At 35.7% G+C, this 20,657-nt stretch overlaps 1 protein-coding gene across 9 annotated transcripts in view; it reads left to right on the top strand.

Annotated features, from left to right (window-relative positions):
* Positions 1 to 20,143, top strand: part of ZMYND11 (zinc finger MYND-type containing 11) — a 160,125-nt gene extending 139,982 nt beyond the window's left edge. For 7 of the 9 annotated variants that reach the window (XM_072650070.1, XM_072650072.1, XM_072650069.1 and 4 more), the window contains 5 exons: positions 9,230 to 9,437; positions 9,874 to 9,942; positions 10,654 to 10,926; positions 11,235 to 11,420; positions 16,504 to 19,150. In XM_072650070.1, coding sequence (XP_072506171.1) covers positions 9,230 to 9,437; positions 9,874 to 9,942; positions 10,654 to 10,926; positions 11,235 to 11,420; positions 16,504 to 16,626 — 859 coding nt within the window. In that variant the 3' untranslated portion in view covers positions 16,627 to 19,150. Of the gene's footprint in view, positions 1 to 9,229; positions 9,438 to 9,873; positions 9,943 to 10,653; positions 10,927 to 11,234; positions 11,421 to 12,183; positions 12,349 to 16,503; positions 19,151 to 19,509 lie in introns of those variants that run through there. The other 2 variants (XR_011976190.1, XM_072650071.1) reach the window with 2 other exon arrangements.
* Positions 20,144 to 20,657: the final 514 nt, after the last annotated feature.

The raw sequence follows: 20,657 nt of genomic DNA, 5'->3' as shown, positions 1-20,657 counted from the left end.
CTAGGTGGCACAGAGGGTAAAGCTCTGGACCCAGAATTAGGAAGATCTGAGTTCAAATCCAGCCTCAGACGTGGACTGACTGTGTGACTCTAGGCAAATCACCTAACTCTCATCTGCCTCAGTTTCCTCATTTCTCAAGTAGCGACAATCATATCATCTGTCTTGAAGGGTTGTTGTGAGGACCAAATGAGATAATGCTTGTAATGTGGCCGGCTCTGTGCTTTCTTATGAGTATTGAAAGAGTGCCAGGCCTAGAGTCAAGAAGATTCATCTTCCTGAGTTCAGATCTGGCCTCAGACACTTCCTGGCTCTTTGACCCTGCACAAGTCACTTAATCTTCATCTGAAAAATGAGTTGGAGAAGGAAATGGTGAAGCACTCTGGAATCTTTGCTAAGAAAACCCCAACTGGGGGCAGGAAGAGCTAGACACAACAAAGTGACTGAACAGCAACAGCCCTTGCTTTCCCTTCTCTTGCCTTTTTTTGAGAATTTCCTAATTTTGTGGAATGAATCACCATCCTTTGAGTCTCTTATGTTTGTAACTTTAACATCTCAGAGTTCTCACCGTCCTTTTATACCCAGTCAGTTGGTAAATTTTGCCATTTCTTCTTTTACATCTTTGGTATCTGATCCCTTCTCTCCATTCGCTTGCCACTACTGTAGTTCAGGCCCTTGTTACCTCTCACCTACATTATTGCTACAACCTCTTAATTGGTCTTCTTGCCTCAAGTCTCTCACCATTCCACTTCATTCACACTCAGCTACTTAAATAACTTTCTTTAAGTACAGATCTGATTATGTGACTTTCCTACTAAACCAACTTCATTTGGCTTCCACCTTCCCCTAGAATAAAATATAAATACCTTTTTTTAGCTTTTTAAACCCTTCCCAACCTGACTTCAACCTCCCAGCTTTATTGTACCTTTTCCCTTCTCCTTTCCCTCTGTTCCTCCAACACTTTCGTCTCCCATATCTAATCCTTTGCACTGGTCATCCCTCATACCTGGAATACAACTTCCTCCTTACCTTTGCCTCGTAGAGTCCTCCTCTTTTCCTTTAAGTGGTAGCTCAGGCACCGTCTTTTGCTTGAAACTCTTCCTGATTCCTCCCACTTCTGCTGTTATAATTCTTTCTGTTTAACCACATTTTAAATGTATAGATCTATAAATCTATCCATCTATACATACACACACAGACACACACAGACACACACACACACACGTACGTATCTCCTCCACTAGAATGTAAGCAGAGATCATTGCATTCTCTGTATTTGTGTTCCCAGCACCTGGCACAGATATTTAGTAAATAAAGACAAGATAATTTGGAATGAAAGATACTAGGAGCAGGGGATCCAGGAAAAGCCTGTTAAGAGGTATTATTTAAGCTGGATTTTTCAAGAAACTAAGGTGTGGCTGACAGCCTGTGCAAAGATACTAATATGGGAAACAGATTGTTTTATGTGAGGAATGACAAGAAGACCAGTTGTACTGGATTGTAGCATATGAGAGAATTTCAAGCCTAGTAACGTGGGTTAGAGACAGATTGTAGGGGGCTCTAACAAACCAAAAAGAGTTCATATTTGATCTTAGAGCTAATAGGGAGCTATGGGAATTTACTGAGCCCAGGATGGATATGTTTGAATGTATGCTTTAGTAATAGCACTCTGACAGCTCTGTGGAAGATGAATCGGAATGAGGAGAAATCTGAGACAGAGAGAACAATTAGGAAGCCATTGTAGTAATACAGAAGAAGAGATGAATGACTGAGGTAGAGTGGTGATCATGACCGTGTGAATTAGGGGAGAGGAGGAGAACAGACTCTAGAAATGTGGGAGTAGAAATGAAAATTCTCAGCAACTAATTACATATACAGGGTTAGGAGAAGTGAGGAATCAGGGATTACTGAGATTGTAAGCTTGGATGACTAGAAGGGTAGTGGTGCCCTCAACAGGAATAGGGACATTAGGACATGGTGTGGGTTTGGGAGAAAAGATAATGAGGTTCGTTTTGAACATTTAGAAGCCTTTGGGTCTTCCAGTTCAAGATGTCCAGTAGGCAGTTAGTAATATGGATTTAGAGCTGGCTATCTAGATTTCGGAGTCATCTGTTTAAAAATGATACATGAAATCTAATAAGTTCACCCAAAGACAGAATGGAGAGAGACAGAGAAAGAGGGCCTCGGATAGAGCCTTGGTTTATACTTAGAGCAGAATGTGGATGATGATCCATCAAAGGACTGGTCAGATGGACAGAAAAGAGAAGGAGAGAGAAATATCATGAAAACTAGAGTATTCAGGAGGAGAGGGTAGTCTGTACCCAGAATTTAATAAATTATAGTTGCTGCAGATAGGCCACAATAGATGAGGTCTAAGAAAAGGCTGGTAGATTTGTCAGTTGAGTCTAACTTGAAGAGAATAGTTTCATTTAAGCGAAGATTGGAAACCAGGTGTCAGGGATTTGAGAAGGAAGTTTAAGGAGAGGAAGTGGAGGTATACAGATAACTTTTTAAAGAGTTTTGCTGTTATGGGTAGAAAGACATAAGATATTGGCTTGAGAAGATAAAGTCAAGTGAGGGTTTTGTGAGGATGGTGGAGAACTGAATATGTTTGTGGATAGCAGGTGATGAGTCAGTAAATACGGAGAGATTAAAGAGTGGCAGAAGACATGATTGTGAACAGTATTCCAGAGAATATGGCATGGATGGGGTTAAGGGTAAAGGAGTTGAACAAAGAAGTAATCTTGGTTTAGAGGTTTGCATGTTTTCTCAGCATTCCTAGAACTCGAGATGTGCAACATCCAGAGCTTTTGATCCATATGATCTGGGGAGGTTTGGGACACAAGATGTACTCAGATAAATATAACTATGATACAGATTTGAATGAAGTCAGTTTTATAAAAGAAGTATTCTTCTGACTTAATGAAGGAAAGCTTCATAGAAGAGCTTTTGTTTGAACTAAGCCTTGTATAGGTAAATAGTGGTTAGTTAAAATTAATATTCACAATGTTGTAATAATTAGTCATACTAATAACCTTGTAAAGAAAAAAAGAATTTTCATGAGATTATTCAGTTAACATAAATCATTTTATCCACCTGAATGTCAACAATTATTTTAAAAATTTATAAAATGAAATAAGAATAATAGCATTTATGTAGAACTTTAAAGTTTGCAGAGTGCTGTACATATTGTTTTATCTTCATGATAGCCCCATGAGGTAGGTGCTAATTATCTCATTTTACAGATAAGGAAACTGAGGCTGAGAGAAGGCAAGTGATTTGCCCAGGTCACACAGCAGGGAGGTGTCTAAGGCAGAATTTGAACTCAGGTCTCCTTGTCTCCAAGTCCAGTACCCTTACCCACGGTACCAACTAAAGTTTTTAAAAGTCCCAACTTAGTTTCTTAAATCTTAAAAAATCAATCCTGAAGCCCTTTAAGTTAAGTGAGAGGTACTGTCACAGTGATCTCAAGATAAAACACCATAAATTGTAGTTACTAATGTTGAACAAAAAATGGAGAACATGGCAGGTCTTTTTAAATGTCATACTACCATGAACAGTTACTTCATTAAATATTGACTTAATATAAATAACATTCATATCCTAACATCATGGTTATACCTACTGAAACTATAATGTTGTATGTACACTTCAAAAATTTCATATAAAAGTAGTAGACTTTATTGAAACAATTCAGTCCAATAAGAATATTTATTATTTTCTAGGAAGAAGATTCTATGACTTGACATAGTGGTTTATTTTTTCTTGTCTTCCACTTGGACAGATATGTTTAATAAACTGATTTGGAAGAAGGAATAAAAGATATTTTAAATTCAAAAATCTCTCAGAATCATCTTTTCATTTTCAACCCATCTAAGATTGTAGACAAATCTGTCCAGTATTTTGCACATAGTAGGTGCTTAAGAAAATGAGGTCTTGATTAGTACAAATGATGAATCCTTTAAAGTTGTCTCATCTGTTTGAATTTGCACTATTAACCCAATGAAAATATGCAATGCAAATTTGAATAATTCAACTACTTCGCATGATTCACTTTTAACAATAATCGGGACCCAGCAGTAAATGTTTGGTAAATGGAAACGAAGAATTCAAAAGGGATTAAGAGTATACTGTTAGAATGTTTTTAATTTAGGAACAATACAGATTTATTCAGTATTTTAAGGTTTACAAGTCCATTTCTTCATAAAAATCCAATGTTACACAGTTATTTTACAGATAAGGAAATTGAAGTATCATGTTTAAATAACTTATCCAGGTAAAATATTAAGTCGGTAGACTTGAAATTCACACCCCAATTTTTTTACTTTAGGACTCTTGATCTTAGAGGATCACACTGCCTCAAGTCAATCATGAGAACAGATCTTTTTAAAGTTAGTATCATATGTCAAAGGATTTATTATTTGTACTAATGTACAATTTATAATAATCAGGACCTCATTTTCTTGCTACTCTGTGCAAGATACTGGACAGGTGTGTCTACAACGTTAGATGGATTGAAAATGAAAAAGTGATTCTGAGAGATTTTTGAACTTAAAATATCTCTGTGCTTGTTAAGGGGGAAAATAATGATTTCCTTGTGACTGAGTGGTGGTACGTTGGGCAGCAAGAAGGTTCTAACTGCAGGAGAATCTACAAGATCTCCAGTTTTTAATAGAACAAGACATGTGGGTGTTTACCTTTTTCATCCTAAAGGCAGCTGGTGCCTCTGCAGTCAGAAAGGTCCTGGGAGAAATGGGAAGGAACATCAAGATCATCAATAGGACTGGGGACCATGAAGGAGTCTGAAGACCTGATAAGCTTCTGGAGGCTCCTAATGGCTTCATAGTAGCTTGGGGGAGGGATTAAGGGGGGCTGCTAATAGATATTGATGTCCCTTCATCTTGAAGATGAAGAATGAAAGGTATAATCAAATTGGAATATATCTGTTATTTGTGCCCCTCAGATGCTAGAGGGCATGATTAAGAAACCAGACCCCACACAGGGCAAGTGTATGACACAAACAGTGGTGTACCCAGTGTGTTGTCCTAGATGGAGTTGATTGAATTATGTTGTCTGAGGACACTGCTGAAAGAGGCTACCCAATAGAAACTGTGCAGATGCTGCACTTGATTGCCTGAGAGGCAGAGACCTCTATCTTTCACTTGCAGATGTTTAAAGGACTTCAGCCTTACAACCGAGGGTCTCACTGGAGGTATCCTAAAGGCTTCCTTCAAGTGTTTCATTGGAGCCCTTATTGTCCTTATCCAGTCTGGAAATTCTGTTCACCAGGGAGATAGGTGCCATTCTTGGACTCCCCACCCACAACGTTGCTGTTGCTTATAGCTATTAGGGTGCATGCCAGGCTCATCTATACGAAAGTATCTTTCCTGTGGTGTGTAAGGAATTCAACCATAATTCAAACCTGAAGATATGAACTTCAAGTTTAACTTTGAGAATGGAAGTTAGCAAAACTCTGGGATTTTTCAAGAAAAATCATGCGGTCATTTTACTGATGGGTTAGCATCCACACTTCACTAACACTGTGGGTGTGCTGCCAGCTCCATAAAAGGACACAAGAAAGAGACCTTCTCATAACTCCAGCACCCTCCCTTTCTTGCCCCTGCTTGCATCCATTACACCAAATGTTTATGGTGTTGTTCATTCATGTCTATTGGTGACTTTATACTGCTAAAATCCCAAAAAAGAAAGATTAAAGTTCCTTTTAAAAGGGGAGAAAAGTGACCAAAAATATTAGAAACAGGTCTGGTTTGTCTTATTCTGCTTTGTTTCATATAGCAGAACACCTCATGCATGGTATTTCCAGCTGTATTACATAGCCAAGTCCTTCACTGATAAACTGTATAAATATCTTTTTGTTCCTTAAAAATAGCTTCTCTGCTATTAATAATAGTCTGGCTCTAACTAATATGTTATAGTTGTAACTACATTTTCTTTTCTTTTTCCAACTACAATTTTCATTTGACAAGTAAATATACAGAGGGAAAATGCCATAAAGCAGTGTCATGGATTTTTAGTCAAAATGGAAATAATGGTATTGAAAAACTGCTTTCTGTATTCTTCTCATGGAAATTGTGTCAACACTCCATTGCATCTGTGATCTTATTGATGTTGGAACTTCTTCCAGTGGTATTTTTCTCTGCCTCCTGTGAATACCTGCACTAAGATTCCCACCCAACATGCTGAGAATCTCTCCTCACAACTCTTAGGTTTCATGGATGCTGTCAGAGCACAGGCCCTTGTTCTCATTTTTTGACTGCCCCACATTTTTCATTCCTATTACTTCTCTGATGACATCTTCTGTGCCACTCTTTCTATACAACCCTTCTTTGGTGATATGTTAGTTTTTGAAATAATATTTTATTTTTCTGCCAATTACATGTAAAAACAATTTTAGCATTCTTTTTTTTAATTTTGAGTGCCAAATTTTCTCCCTCCCTCTCTCACCTCTCATCTCCCTGAAATAGTTTGTAATCTGATGTAGATTACATATATGTAGTCATGCAAAATATTTCCATATTAGTTGTGTTGTGAAAGAAGACACAGACCCAAAGAAAAAAACAAAACCACAAAAAAGAAAGTGAAAATTAGTATGCTTTCAGGCTCTGGATGTGGAGAGCATGTGTCTTCGTTGGTTCTTCAGAATTGACTTGGATCCTGATGTTGCTGAGAATAGCAGTCATTCATGGATGATCATTGTGCAGTACTGCTCTTGCTGTGTACCATGTTCTCCTGGTTCTTGCTTACTTCAGTTGGCATCAATTCATGTTAAGTTTTTCCAGGTTTTTCTGAAATAAGCCTGCTCAACATTTTTTATAGCATAAGAGTATTCTATTACAGTCATATACTTGTTTAACCATTCCCTAATTAATGAGCATCCTCATTAGTGATTTGCTACAGATTACGTCTGTCTTTCCCTGACACTTTAGATGATCCTTAGCCTAAATTCTACATAAATGGTAGGGCTCTATGATTCAGAGCTGTTCAGTATTACTAGAATAGTTTTGGTTTTGGTTTTTTTGTTTTTTTGGACTAGACCCATGACTTTGTTGTTGTATGTGATTCTTAGTGAGGAAGCTCCTTCAATTAATGCAGATTCACTTGCTCCACAAGGGATAATCTAAGCAAGTTGCTGGGGGTACTGAGGTTAAATGACTTTTTCAAAGTTGTAAAACCATTGGAATTGAGCCCAGGTCTTCCTGACTCTTAAGGCATTTCCCTACCCATTATACTATTGTGCTTCTTCTCTTTGAAAAACGTGGATGTTCAAAAGATGGATCTTTGTTTCTGGGAGAAGCCTGGGATATTTAAAAGGTCTGGGCACACTTCATTGGGGCATTTCTTCAGCTTGTTCTCCTCCTGTTCATTTCTGGACACAGATCTTTGACATCTGCTGCCAAAGACAGATACCTGCTCTTTGACATTTATCTGAGATGTAGGTGATGGTGGACCAGTTTTATTAAAAGCTATCCATCTAGTTGCATACCCTAGTCTTTATAATAGGCATTCTTCTATTTGACTTGCTGTGCAGAGCACTAAGCAGAACTCTTGAGTGATTATCAGTCACATTTAGGAAGCTCTGCAGTTTTCTTGGATGAAATCAGCACAATCTCATCTACAAAAAGGAGAATTTGGTAGAACTCACTGTCTCTAAGGAATCATTTTTCTATTTGGACTTTAAGACATATCCCTGTAAACAGTGGCAAACACCTTTGATAAACATATAGCTTCCCGTTTTCGTCCCTCACTTGTTATTAATAATCAAAGGTTTATAAAACCAAAGTTGTTTCTGTTATCTTTCAAGGAATACTGTTTGATTTTTATTTTTACAGAAGAGACTTCTTGTTGGGGGAGATTCTTTAAGGTCGCCTGTTTTGCTGCAACAAATCAATGTTTTTTTTTTATAATCAAACAGTCCAGTAGGATTTTATGTTCACTATCCTTTCAGTCAGTTATGTGACTGTAAAGATTTGATCTGCTATAGAATATCATTTGTGAAACCTCAGACCTTCATCTGAGATGGTCTTGATACATGTGCAGATGATTCTCATACAATTCAGTAGAGGTGCAAAAGTAGGCACATGGATCAGTAGTTGTGAATATTTTCTCAGTCACTTTTTTTTTTTTTTGGTAATAAGATCTAAAGAAGTTTCTGATACTCAATGTCTGTTGTGGTACCTATATGCAAATAGGTCTATCCCAATGTATAAAGTTATTTAAGAGTATTCAAAATTAATGATATGATGGTATATAATTGTGATGGAATACTATTGTGCTATAAGAAATTATAAGCTTGATGATCTTAGAAAAACATGGATAGACTTGCATGAAATAATGAAGAGTGAAATGAGGAGAACCAAGAGAACCTTGTATACAGTAACAGTAATATTGTTTTAAGAACAACTTCGAGTGAATAAGTCATTTTGATTATTGTAAATACCCAAATTAAACACAAAGGACATATGAAGGAAGAGGCTATCTGTATCCAGAAAGAACTGATAAATAGAAGTATGTATAGAATGATTATACATACATTTGTGTGTGTGTTATATATATGTATATATATGCATGTATATGAATATTTGTATCTAAAAATAGCCATCTTTGAGGGAAGGAAAAAATTTACATGATAACTTTTATATATTATATTATATGTAATATATTCAATAATATAATATATATTCTAATTTATATTTTAAAGAAATAGCAAGTTGTACATAATAAATTTGAAGTTTTGTATGCAGTTATCTTTTTTTATTATGCTGTGTTACGGAAATACTTGTTTTATTCCATAAATCAAAAATAAAATAATTTTTTAAAAAATTAATGAATCAAGACATTTTAAAAATTAATTAATAATACTGAATGTGTTAGATTACTTCTAGATTTAAGTTGACCATATTCAAAAGCATATTAAAAACATTAGAAGAAATTTGTACAAATTTAGACATTGAGAACTTTAAAAAGCAGAATCAGCTTTTTTTTTCCTCCTGTTATGTTTAGCTGATATTATAATTGATGGTCCCATTAATTTTGAACTTCCTTTGCTAGTTTTCCAAATTTGGACAAGACTCATCAAGTTTTCCACAAATATGGGTGACTATTCTCTAAATGGGTTTTATCCCCCATGTTCCCCTGTCCTCACCCTCATTCCCCACACAAATATCCTTACCCTTTGGAAATTTCTAATTTTGCCTTCAAATTCTTTTTACAGGGCCTGGATTCCTTCTGAAAATATACAAGATATCACAGTTAACATCCATCGGTTGCATGTGAAACGCAGTATGGGCTGGAAAAAAGCATGTGATGAGCTGGAACTGCATCAGCGCTTCCTACGTGAAGGAAGATTTTGGAAGTCTAAGAATGAGGACCGAGGTGAAGAAGAAGCAGAATCCAGCATCTCCTCTACCAGTAACGAACAGGTAAGTCCTACTCTCATCAGAAACTACAAGTCATTGTTAAATGTGAAAATATTTGAGAGCCCACTTCCCATCAGTAACAAAATCTGGGTCATATTTTTCCATTTCTTAACCATACTGTAAATTGTTCAGCAAAAAACAAACAGTAGCACACATTGTCCTTGTCTCCTCACCCCCAAGCCAAAGAGCCTTAAAATGTGATCCTCCCAGGAAAGAGGGAGTAAATTACTCACTTTGGGGATATGCATTATTTTTTCAGATCATTCTGCTATAAAGCACGTGGCGTTCGGTAATTTACTAAGTGGTGCCAAGTGTCCTAAGAGTACTAAGGCAGAAACAAGCAGTTTACTCTTTTCTCACCTGTAGGTCAGTATTTGCAACCAAGATGAAATATTTCACAGTATTGAAATAATAGGGTATTACTTTTATATGTTCACAGCTGAAGGTCACTCAGGAACCAAGAGCAAAGAAAGGACGACGTAATCAAAGTGTGGAACCCAAAAAAGAGGTAAGTTACCCTGACACTTAGAGTTCAAGTGGCAGTTGATCCAGAAAATCTTTTAAAAGTTACAGACAGGATGGCTCCTCCTATGAATATTTGTATAAAGCAATTATCATCATTGAGTTAGTTACATTAATTAAGTATGAATGTTATCTTATCCCCCTTCATATCTTAGAGGGTAAGTGGGAAAGGACACTTTATTTACCATTTAACTTTGCTTGGGAAAAAGTTTATTCCTAAAGCAAATATGAATCAGGCTGATATTTTAAAAGCCATTACTTTTTCAAAATGACAGTCTTTCTGGATAAAATTCACGTGTTATTTAATTCAAGCTCTAGAGCTGAGCAAATAGTACAGGTACATATTCAGTAAAAAGTGATTGGGAATTTTAACAAATTAATACATCTGGTCGAAACAATTGATTTTTTTTTAAAATAAGTTATTAGTATGTAGAATAATTGTGTATTTAAGCTAACTAGCATTCAGTTTTAAATTAAATGACCCATAAAGTTAATCTCTAAGACACCCATCAATCAGGTTCCCTTTTAAAGTAACTAATTCTTTAATTCTACTAATTATGACAGTTGTTTGTTACATGGCTATTTATGTCTACTACTAAACTTATATGTTAACATAGTTCATTCTTTATTCTTGTGTCTGAGATGTGTTTCATTATTGTCACTGTAGATAATGTCTAGTACTTTTTTTGCCCTCCAGGAACCAGAGCCTGAAACTGAAGCTGTAAGTTCCAGCCAGGAAATTCCCACAATGCCTCAGCCAATAGAAAAGGTTTCGGTCTCTACTCAGACCAAGAAGTTAAGTGCCTCTTCTCCAAGAATGCTGCATCGGAGCACACAGACCACTAATGATGGAGTGTGTCAAAACATGTGCCATGACAAGTACACCAAAATCTTTAATGATTTCAAAGACCGAATGAAATCTGACCACAAACGAGAAACTGAAAGGGTTGTAAGAGAAGCAATGGAGAAGGTAATCCTGTCTTCGATGTCTGATCAGTGTAGTTTGTTTTCAGAAAATGTTGCTTAGTAGATGAATACCATTTCCTGTGGTGGTTGAACTACTTGTGTACCCACCATCTGGGCCACAGATTTACAGCTGTGCATATCACCTGCTTAGGATTACTAATACACTAATATACTCCCGATTTCTTCTTGCATGTTTATGAAATCAAGAGGATGGCATTATTTGGGTAACAGTGTATAGATTCTGTTTGCCAAGTTGTATAGCCAGTGTCAATGTTAATTGTGTATTTGGGGCTTGATTTTTTTTCCTACTAGCTGCGTACTGAAATGGAGGAAGAAAAAAGGCAAGCTGTAAATAAAGCTGTGGCCAATATGCAGAGTGAGATGGACAGGAAATGTAAACAGGTAAAGGAAAAGTGTAAAGAAGAATTTGTAGAAGAGATTAAGAAGCTAGCAACACAGCACAAGCAACTGATTTCTCAGACCAAGAAGAAGCAATGGGTAAATATTAATTATAGTATCTTTCATCTTTTTATTGAAAATCTACCTTTCACGTCTAATATTGACTAATGGTACCTTTGCTGGGCTGCGTTTGGGAACTGCAGCGCTGAACTGATCAATCTCATCTTCTCCACAGATTTCCTTTTGTCAGTCATTTGTTTAGTTATTTTACAGTTGCACTTCTTACAGTCTCTCACTCCACCACTTAGTATCCGGTTACACAGTGTGTTTGTTAGTGTCTCCTTGCTTTACCTTGACTCGTCTGATCTCCCTAGCTAAAGGCTAAGCTCTTTGATGATAATAATGATATCATATGCTTCCTGTGTCCCTTTCTGTGTTGAATATAGAGTAGATTCTCAGTAATTATTTATTGAGTGAGAAAACACAGCTTGCCTGCAACTTCCAAATTTTTATTGCCTTAAGTTTACTTCATTTCTTGAAGTTTTGCCACTTTCTTTAATTCATCTTGCTCACTTTCAGCTTCTGTAATCTAAGGGGAATATTTTAAAACATTTCATAAAAACTTTATGAAAGTGAATATTGAAAATTAGTTTAAAGGAAAGATTTGACAAGCAGATAAAAGAAGCCTACCAAGATACAGCTGTGAAGACAGGTTAGTGAAAAAACCGAGGGGGTGGGGGATGAGCAAAGAGAGCAAGATGGGGGCTAGGAAGCTGTGCTGGCATAACAGTTCTGACTTCTTGCAGGGATGGGGGTGAGAGAGAATGGACCAGTAATCTTAAATGATGATGACATTCAACAGGCTAATCAGAAGAAGGAGATCCCCAACAGTAACTGAAGAATCAGGGAAAAGGAAGGCTTGAAAAGAAAGAAAGAAGACTGGTGTTCTTCCCTGTCTGGGAGTAAGATATCCAGGAAAGATGCTAGACAAGTATTAAAGGAGAGAACTTGAATAGATGCATGTCAGGTACCTAGACATAATTCTTGAAATAAGATAAGTACTTCCCATGAAGTATAGTGAGACACCCTTTAAGAAGAAAAATAAAAAAGATGAGATATTCTCTCAAGGATTCTCTTTGAGACATAGAAAGATATCGGGAGAAAGGAGCCCAAGAAGCTCCACATACAGTTATAAGAGAGAAATAATGGCTTTCCTAAGATTGTAACTGCTGACAGTAGAGTATGATTTCTTAAATTTTTTAAGTGGAAGGTCACTGGAAAATTTCAAAAGAACAATTTTATTGAAGAAAAAACTTAACAAAATCAAGATAAAATTTAGAAAATTGAACTTGTAAGTAGCCAAATATAGTCAGCAGGTCCAAAAACTTAAGAAGTATGCTGGAACCTTTCTCTAATGATATGCTCAGAATCTGTCTTTTGTGGCTGGCTTCTTTATAGATGTTTTAACATCTAAAAGTTCAATTCTCTTGGGATCTGAGATTGGCCTGAATTCATGTTCTAACAAGTCACACCACAGTGAGGCTCTGGTATCTGTGGAAGGATAGAATTTGAATGGTTTATCATTTAATTTACATAAATGGCACATGTCATTACCAAATACAACTATATTATAAGAAATACTCAATTTAAGGATGTACTTAGGAAATAAGAACTGAATCATCAGACTTCTTTTACATGGGTAAATAGTTGGAATGCATAAGCAGGTTCATAGCAAATTGGAGAAATATAAATTGCTTCATTAAAACAGTATTACTAAGTGAATCACATTGGAAGCAGTGTTTTATGTTAAGGTTTATAAGCCAAAACTAGTCTGTTTGCTAATGGAAATAGCAACTGGTCCAGACTAGACAGAATAAAAAAAACCTAACCTTTTCAAGTTTAAAAAATGAGTTCAGAAGTGATTAAGTTATTTAGTATGATACTTTTTAAGTCAACAAGAGTTTATTTTTTTCAATTGAATGAATTTGTTGTTATTTAGAAACATTTTAGGGGTTTTTTTTAAGTTCATTAGGATGTTGTTGTTTTTACCTCAGTAAAAGTATTTGTTTTTTAAATAAACCTCTTTTTAAAGCTTTTACTTAAACTTTGCTCTGTGCTTGGGCAGTTGTCATTCTCTACTGGGTTTATTTCTACCTATGTGCCTTAGTATTTCTTACTACTGTTCTTCTTTGCCTTTCATTTAAATAAAGAGCAGAGAATCACCTGAGTCAGACTTTGGCTTTTCAGTTAGGTGTGTCACACAGTTTATATTTACATGAAGAGATTACAGCCAAGGCTTAAAGGAGACACTGAATAAAGATTCTGCTGGGATTCTCCAAGTATCTATCTTGCCCTCCTAAGTAATATACTTCCTTCTCCATCCCCCTCGCCCCAACCCCTGACCCAGCAGAGGTGAACCTGTTTAAGAGGCCTGGCTAACGTGCCATATATAACCTATAGAAATACTTCTTGTTCATGTCGCTTTTCAGCTGATGTTCCTAATTACTTCTAGAAGTTTGTGAAATCCAGGAAGATGGATTTCTAGAAAATAAATACTTGTTGAGAACACTGTTAGAAGTTACTTCCTTGAGCTGAATTTGAGGGAAAACAAAGGAGAGTACTAACAGAGAACTTTTGTAGTTTCTTTATATAAGAAAGATAACTATCTTACTTTACTCTTTAAATTGGGGGGATACTGCATTTCAGATTGTGAGTACCCTATAACTATGATCACTCTTGTTTTACAGGGTCCTGCTTTATTAAGCAAATAAAATGTAAAGGGACCTTGTCTTCAGAAAAAGCAAAGTTGCATTCCTGAAATTTAAATGCCTTTCAAACTTTGGTTTAATATCTTCTCATCATCACAAGAGGGTGGTGATACCTGATCATGGTCTTGAAAGCTTCTTTCTTTTGGCTGTTTTGCCATATGCTCCTTTGTTCATTTTCTTTTCATAAGAGTATATTCTATGGATTACAAATTTTTTTAAAGACTATATTCTGTGGATTACAAACTTTTTTTAAATACCTATTATTCAGTACTGGGTAACTGGATATTACAAATTCTTCAGGATAAACTTGGATATCACAGAATGATAGATTGTTCCCCAAAGGTTAAATGACCTTTTATTTCACAAAAATCCCTTGGTCAGATCTCTAGTTTTACAGAAGAGAAAACCAAGACCCAAAGAGGAACATTTGGCTAGTTGAAGCTTACCTAGGGAGTAGAGCTAGAATTCAAACCTAGGTCACAGTACATAAGGCTGCCTTGTGTCTTTTCAGCAGAATGATCTTTCATTTGCCAGAATATCATGAAAAATATGCAGAATACAGTACTCAGTTTTCTGGATTTGGCTATAGAAAGAACTGGACATGGCTATCTCTTATTTGTGTCTTGGGTGAAAATCATTATCTAATAAATTATGTCTGGTCTTATAAGTAAACTGCTACTCTACATAAATTGAGGGCAAGTTGGATACTTTGGGAGATACGTTGTTGTTTTATCAGGTCTAAGGATATCACTTTGTAAGTGTTGACTTGAATGCACTCTGTACGTTGGTGGAGTTGATCCACCTTAAAAATTATCAAATTTAAATACAAGTTATTCAGCTAAGATTTATTATTAGTCCCAACTTTGTGCCTAATGGAATGCTTTGGAAAAGGAGAAATATAAAAGATATGGTCCTTGCCTTTTGGTGGAAGTGTATGAAGAATTAAGCAATGCATCAGAAAATATGTTCTGTTTATATCCGATCAGAAGAGGATTACATAGAGAGGGGTTGAGTTCATTAGGGGAGAACTCCTTGAAAGGGGAAATTTTTAACATTTTAATTTTACTTTTTTCACTTATGAGCCAAGTTTGGAAGGATGTGAGAGACATGGTTTGGTAGGAAAAGGGAGGATATTTCAGCTGTAGAAAAATTTAAGTAAAACATAAAGGAGGCTGATGGAAGAGCTATGTTAATACATATGAGATAAGGTCAGCACAGGCTTCATATTGATGGTACATCTTAAATACTGGACAACAAGGAGTTTAGGATGACAACATCTGTTCTACATCAGGAAAATAAAAGAATTGAAGTGATGTTAAAAAAAGGTTATGCTGATATTTGGGAAAATAAGAATAACTAGAAGTAAGACCAAGGAGTAACTGTTATTCATATAATAGCATAAGAATGAGAGATCATATCATTGTTCCCACAAGAAATATAGAGCACAAAGTAATTAATTATGGGAGTCTTCCTGAGGACCCCTTTTTTTTTTTAAATATTGTTCATACTAAAAGAAAATTAACATTTCTTGCCTCTGTCATTATCGGTTGTTGGCCTTTGGTATTCAGGAAAATACAAAGATGCAATAGGGGTTGGATAAGCAATTTTATCAGCTTACTACAAGGATAAATGGCGGTCATTGACAAAAAGATCTTTATTTCAAAATTATGCAGGTAAGTCCATCAAGTGCCCAGAGTTGAGTTAGTAAGGCAGGGTTTGATTTAGAATAAGAAAGAACTTCCCAGTCATTAGAGCTATCCCAAAACGAAATAGGGTGTTATGGAGAGGATTCATGTTTCAGGAGCAAATTAGACGAGGTGACATCTTAGGACCCTTCCAGCTTTCAGATTCTGTGAAATTGGTCCGGACCCAGCAAATGTTCCAGTATTGGTAATGGTGCTAGTGTAACTTGTGGGAAGATTTTTAAAAGTGTCAAAAGTGTTCAGTGATCTGTTACCTTCACCAGACTTCCTTTTGCTTCATAGTTTGAAGAAAGGAGGCATAAGATTTAAGTTTGTTAAATCCTTTCTTGACTAGATCATTTTGGAAACATTGATCAGATCATAGGCTCATGACTTTGGAGCTGAAAAGGACCTTAGGCATCATGTCCATTTCCCTCATTTCATAGACAGGGAAGCCAAGGTCAGGGGAAGGAAGTGTTCTGTCCAAGGTCACATGGATAGTAAGGGGTAGAGAGGAGAAACCAAATTCAGGTTCAGCACCTACTGGGCCAGTGCTCTTCCCACTGCACCATGCAGCAGCTGCCTGTGCAGAAAGCTCAAACTGACTTGTTAATCATTAAATGGGTGTATTCAACATAGAATCCAAACTAAAATGAGCAAGGAAGAGGTTTAATTTCTCAGGCTCCTTGTCCCAGGCTGCAATAATCATGCTTCCTGGCTTGTTCTCCGTAGTGCTACAACTGTGAAGAGGAAGCCATGTACCATTGCTGTTGGAATACGTCCTATTGCTCGATCAAGTGTCAGCAGGAACACTGGCATGCTGAACATAAACGCACCTGTCGCCGAAAAAGATGAAAGCTGTATTCCTCCTCCTCCAGAGAGAGAGAATCACCCCGATGATGCTATTCTCAGACAAAGCGGTTTTTGTTTCCAAGAAGCCAAAATTGTTTAGAATTTGCTTCCCATTTTGCACCAGCCTTTAAACACTTTTCGTGAAGAAATTTTGCACAGTAGTTTAAATCTTCTGTTCATGCTCCTCCAGATTTTGTCAGTAAGTAAGATTAACATCAGTGGAGGGTATTTTAAGGGTTATTTTAAATGAATTTTAATTGAGGATTTGTTGCATTTTCAGCAAATTTTAAAACATTTTTAGGTTTTACAGAGATTTTAACCTTTAAACAACAGATCTTTAAAAAAACAACAACAGGTGAATACAAGTGAGTTTAACAAAGAAACATTTAAAATAGATCTGAATGTAAGAAATATAGAACTGTTTCAGAAATAAAACATACTACCTTGATGTAACATTTATTTCTTAACCTTGTTGAGCTGGTTTTGTTCAGCTTAATTTACTGTTTAAAGGCATTATCTATTGGTTATGCCAGTGGGTATATGATTGAATTTAGGGAACAGGGTTGACACAGCAGGTGCTAGTCCTGCATATTTTTTCTTAAATATTTCCCAATTGTGTTTTTCATTATTTCTTTTCAATATATAACTTTTATAACAAATTATTAGCTTTGATCTTGTAGTTTAAAATTGCAGGGAACTGGGGTAATCTTTTACTGAGCTGGATCTTAGAGAAAATGAATATTTAAATTTTAAAGTTTGCACATTTCATTCTTGTCCTAACACGAGTGCTTGTAACAAAACAAGGAAAAGCCAAAAACTACCTTTATTCATACATGAAATTTTAGATGAGGCATACAAATTTCTTAAATGCTTCCCTTCCCTCCCCAAATATCATCTGATTGCCTATTATCTGGTGTCACCTAGTCCATTGTAAGTTAATACTCAAAGGAAAGAAAGCACTTAAGTGTCACAGAAGCCGTTATGTTTGTAGTAATGGGTCATTGCCTGTTAATGAGCTCCATCACTGTACACAGAATGAAGAATAATGCATGTTAATTTTCTTGTATTAAAGATGCCGTGATTTGTAAAAAGTCTGTATTTTGAGGAATGTCTGAATTAAGAAGCATTACCAATAGGAATGGATCGATAGTTGAATAATGAGTTTTTTCTACATAGATATATAAATCACATCCAGTAAAATTTAAATTTCTTTTCTTTTAAAATGTCTCTTAATTTGTTTTTTCAAAGGCTGATTGATCTTAGACCAAGTCAAATTCCCTTTATCATCTAGCTATTTTTTGAGAAGTTAGAGGAATAATTTGTAAATATTTATTTAGATCTTTGATATTTATTAAAAGCAATTACACACAATGGAAGTGAAAAAATAAGGAGAAAAGCCTTTTAAAAAGTTTTCTCTGGTTTTTGTCAGGGTCACTCTAAATAGAAAAATCTAACTAAACCTTCTGTGAAAAAAACATCCAAAACTAATGTTGTTGCAGATGGTGGTGACACAAGTTAATTGACCAGCGACTGCCAAATAATGCACAATATTTTGCAGAAACTACATAGCAGCCCCATTCAAAACAATGTAGTAAATTACACAGTTACTTGCATTATTTCTCGTTTCTGTGTAATTAATCCATGTTGCCATTGTGCTGTGGCACTGGTGAGGTCCATCATAGCTGACGAAAATTAATCTAGTTCAGTTATTTTACAAATTCCCAAACTTCGATCCACCCCTATGAAAGCAAGTTATTGTGGAAATATTTTTGGTGTAAAATCATTCCAGAGTATGTACTATTTAACTGATAGCTGCATGAAAGTAAGATTTCGTGTTACTTTGGCTTTTTCGTCTCTGTTGACACGGTTGCACATTTCCAAGTTACTACAGCGTGAAAACTGTGTGTTTAAAAAAAAACAAAAAACAAAAAAAGACATTGTGGCCTGGTTTTGTATAAGTTTTAGATAAAATTACAATTGATTGTTTTAGGAATCATTATTAAAAATTAATTTTCTGCAAATCATAAAGCTATATTACGGTGTTGAGCTTAGCCACTATGCACATTGTAATTATTCATTGTGGCTGTCCAGTTCTATGATGCATTCTGGCATTTTGTAAGCTGCTCTGACTAGCAATATATAGAGTCATTTAATGTGTTAACATTGGTTAATAAATGTATTTAAAAAAATCACTGGCTTAATAAAGTGTCAATCTAGTCCAGTCCCCTGCATCTAAATACAACTGCAGCTGAATGTTAATTCTGTATTATGGGTCATTCATTGGCAACCATTTTCCTTATAAAAGAATAATTTTATTAAAGTAATTCTCCTACAAACAACATTTATTTAAATTGAAATTTCATTCACAATTTTTTAAAAGTTGTGTTTTGTACCATGGTTAACAAGAGAGGTGTGATATCTGTTTGAGGAACCTGATAAATTTAATACATCGCCATATTTGGATTTTTCCAGCTTTTTCAGGAAAACTAACTGTATTTGGTCAATAAAACCATCTATATCTAATAAAGTTGGTCTGGTTTCTGCATCATGCAAAACTGGGCAAACACTTTAAAATGTATGTTAGTAAGGAATTAAGCTGAAAGCTTTTTTTTTTTTCAATTCTTTAATTTGCCACTCAGTGTTCTATTGACTAGCTAAGACACAACAAATTTGAATCACCTGCCAGGTGACCTTACATTAAGTCACTGGGATTAGAACATTGTGATTTCAGCTAGAAAACAGAAATGCTTATTCTTTTAGGAATTGTGCTGTCATTGAAATTTGCTAGTGAATATATATATATGAGATATGTTCACATGTATGTATTTGTGTCATTTCTTGGGCCATACCCTTTCCTCTTCTTCACCCTGCTACTCTCATCCACAGGTGGAGGAGATCCCATTGACCCCAAAGGGAACTCCAGCTGCAGGACATGTCCAGAGAGGAAGGAAAATCCTCATTGTAATCACTTCCAACATTCAATGTTTGACCATTTCTGTGTATTATCTTTGGATCTCTATATAGTGTATGTCACAAAAAGAGAGAGAGACAGAGAGAGAGACAGACAGACAGAGAGAGGAAACATCAAAAAGCGAGACTTTATTGCTTTGTAAATTGAATATAAAACAGAAGTATCTTGGATTTTTACTGTATTAAGCATTTGTTATTCCATTTTAAGAAATAATGTTCCTATAGCAGTATCTTTATTTGCTTTTATGCTGTACATATGCTCCACTGGAACAGGTCAGACGTGATGACTAGTGGATCTCATCTTTTTCTTAATCTAATGGTCCTCCTACTTTCAACTCACCAATCCCAAATGTTGGTAGTTTCAGTGTCAGACTCCCCAGCATTAAAAATTAGTTCACCTGGTCCTCATCTGCTGCTCTGTGCATGTTTCTTGTCCTGTAAGCATACATCTCTGAAAGACAAAGAAGTTTGCGTTCTGAAAACTAGTTTCTCAGATTATCAGAGGAAATGAGGTTGCAACATTGTTAATAAAATCATTTAAATTACCCTATTATGACTTTGTCAGTCAAATAGCATTTATTAAGTTGGTTCTATATACCAGGCACTGTGTTAAGCTCTGGGAATACAAAGAAAGGCAAAAATAATCATCAAGCTAAGCACATTTTTTTAGTGACAGTTACTTAACTACAGACCCATATCTCCGAGTGCTGGGTTGATACAGGAACACGATGCTCTTAAAACAGCAGTTTACCAAATTGAGGGATTTTCCTACACTTTGGCAGATTTATATTAAAAAGTCCATGTGTCATTTGGCCAAGTATGACTGAAATGTAAACTCTTTCATTTCCGTGGTTACAAAAGCAGGAAAAGGTAATAGAAAAAATTCCACCACCTGGAACAAGACCAGACTATATTAACAAATCATTTAAATTTTAGGATTTCTTTTAGAAGTGCCATTTTAAATAGCCAAAACTAAAATTGAAAGTATTGCCTCATAGATGCCCTCCTTAATGATTTTTAAATCTCAACGTAAGTAGCACTGGTGGCCCTACTTAATTTTATGT

Source organism: Notamacropus eugenii, chromosome 3 (genome assembly GCF_028372415.1).
Source record: "Notamacropus eugenii isolate mMacEug1 chromosome 3, mMacEug1.pri_v2, whole genome shotgun sequence".
NCBI classification, from domain to species: Eukaryota; Metazoa; Chordata; class Mammalia; order Diprotodontia; family Macropodidae; genus Notamacropus; species Notamacropus eugenii.
This window is presented reverse-complemented; position numbering and strand designations above follow the sequence as displayed.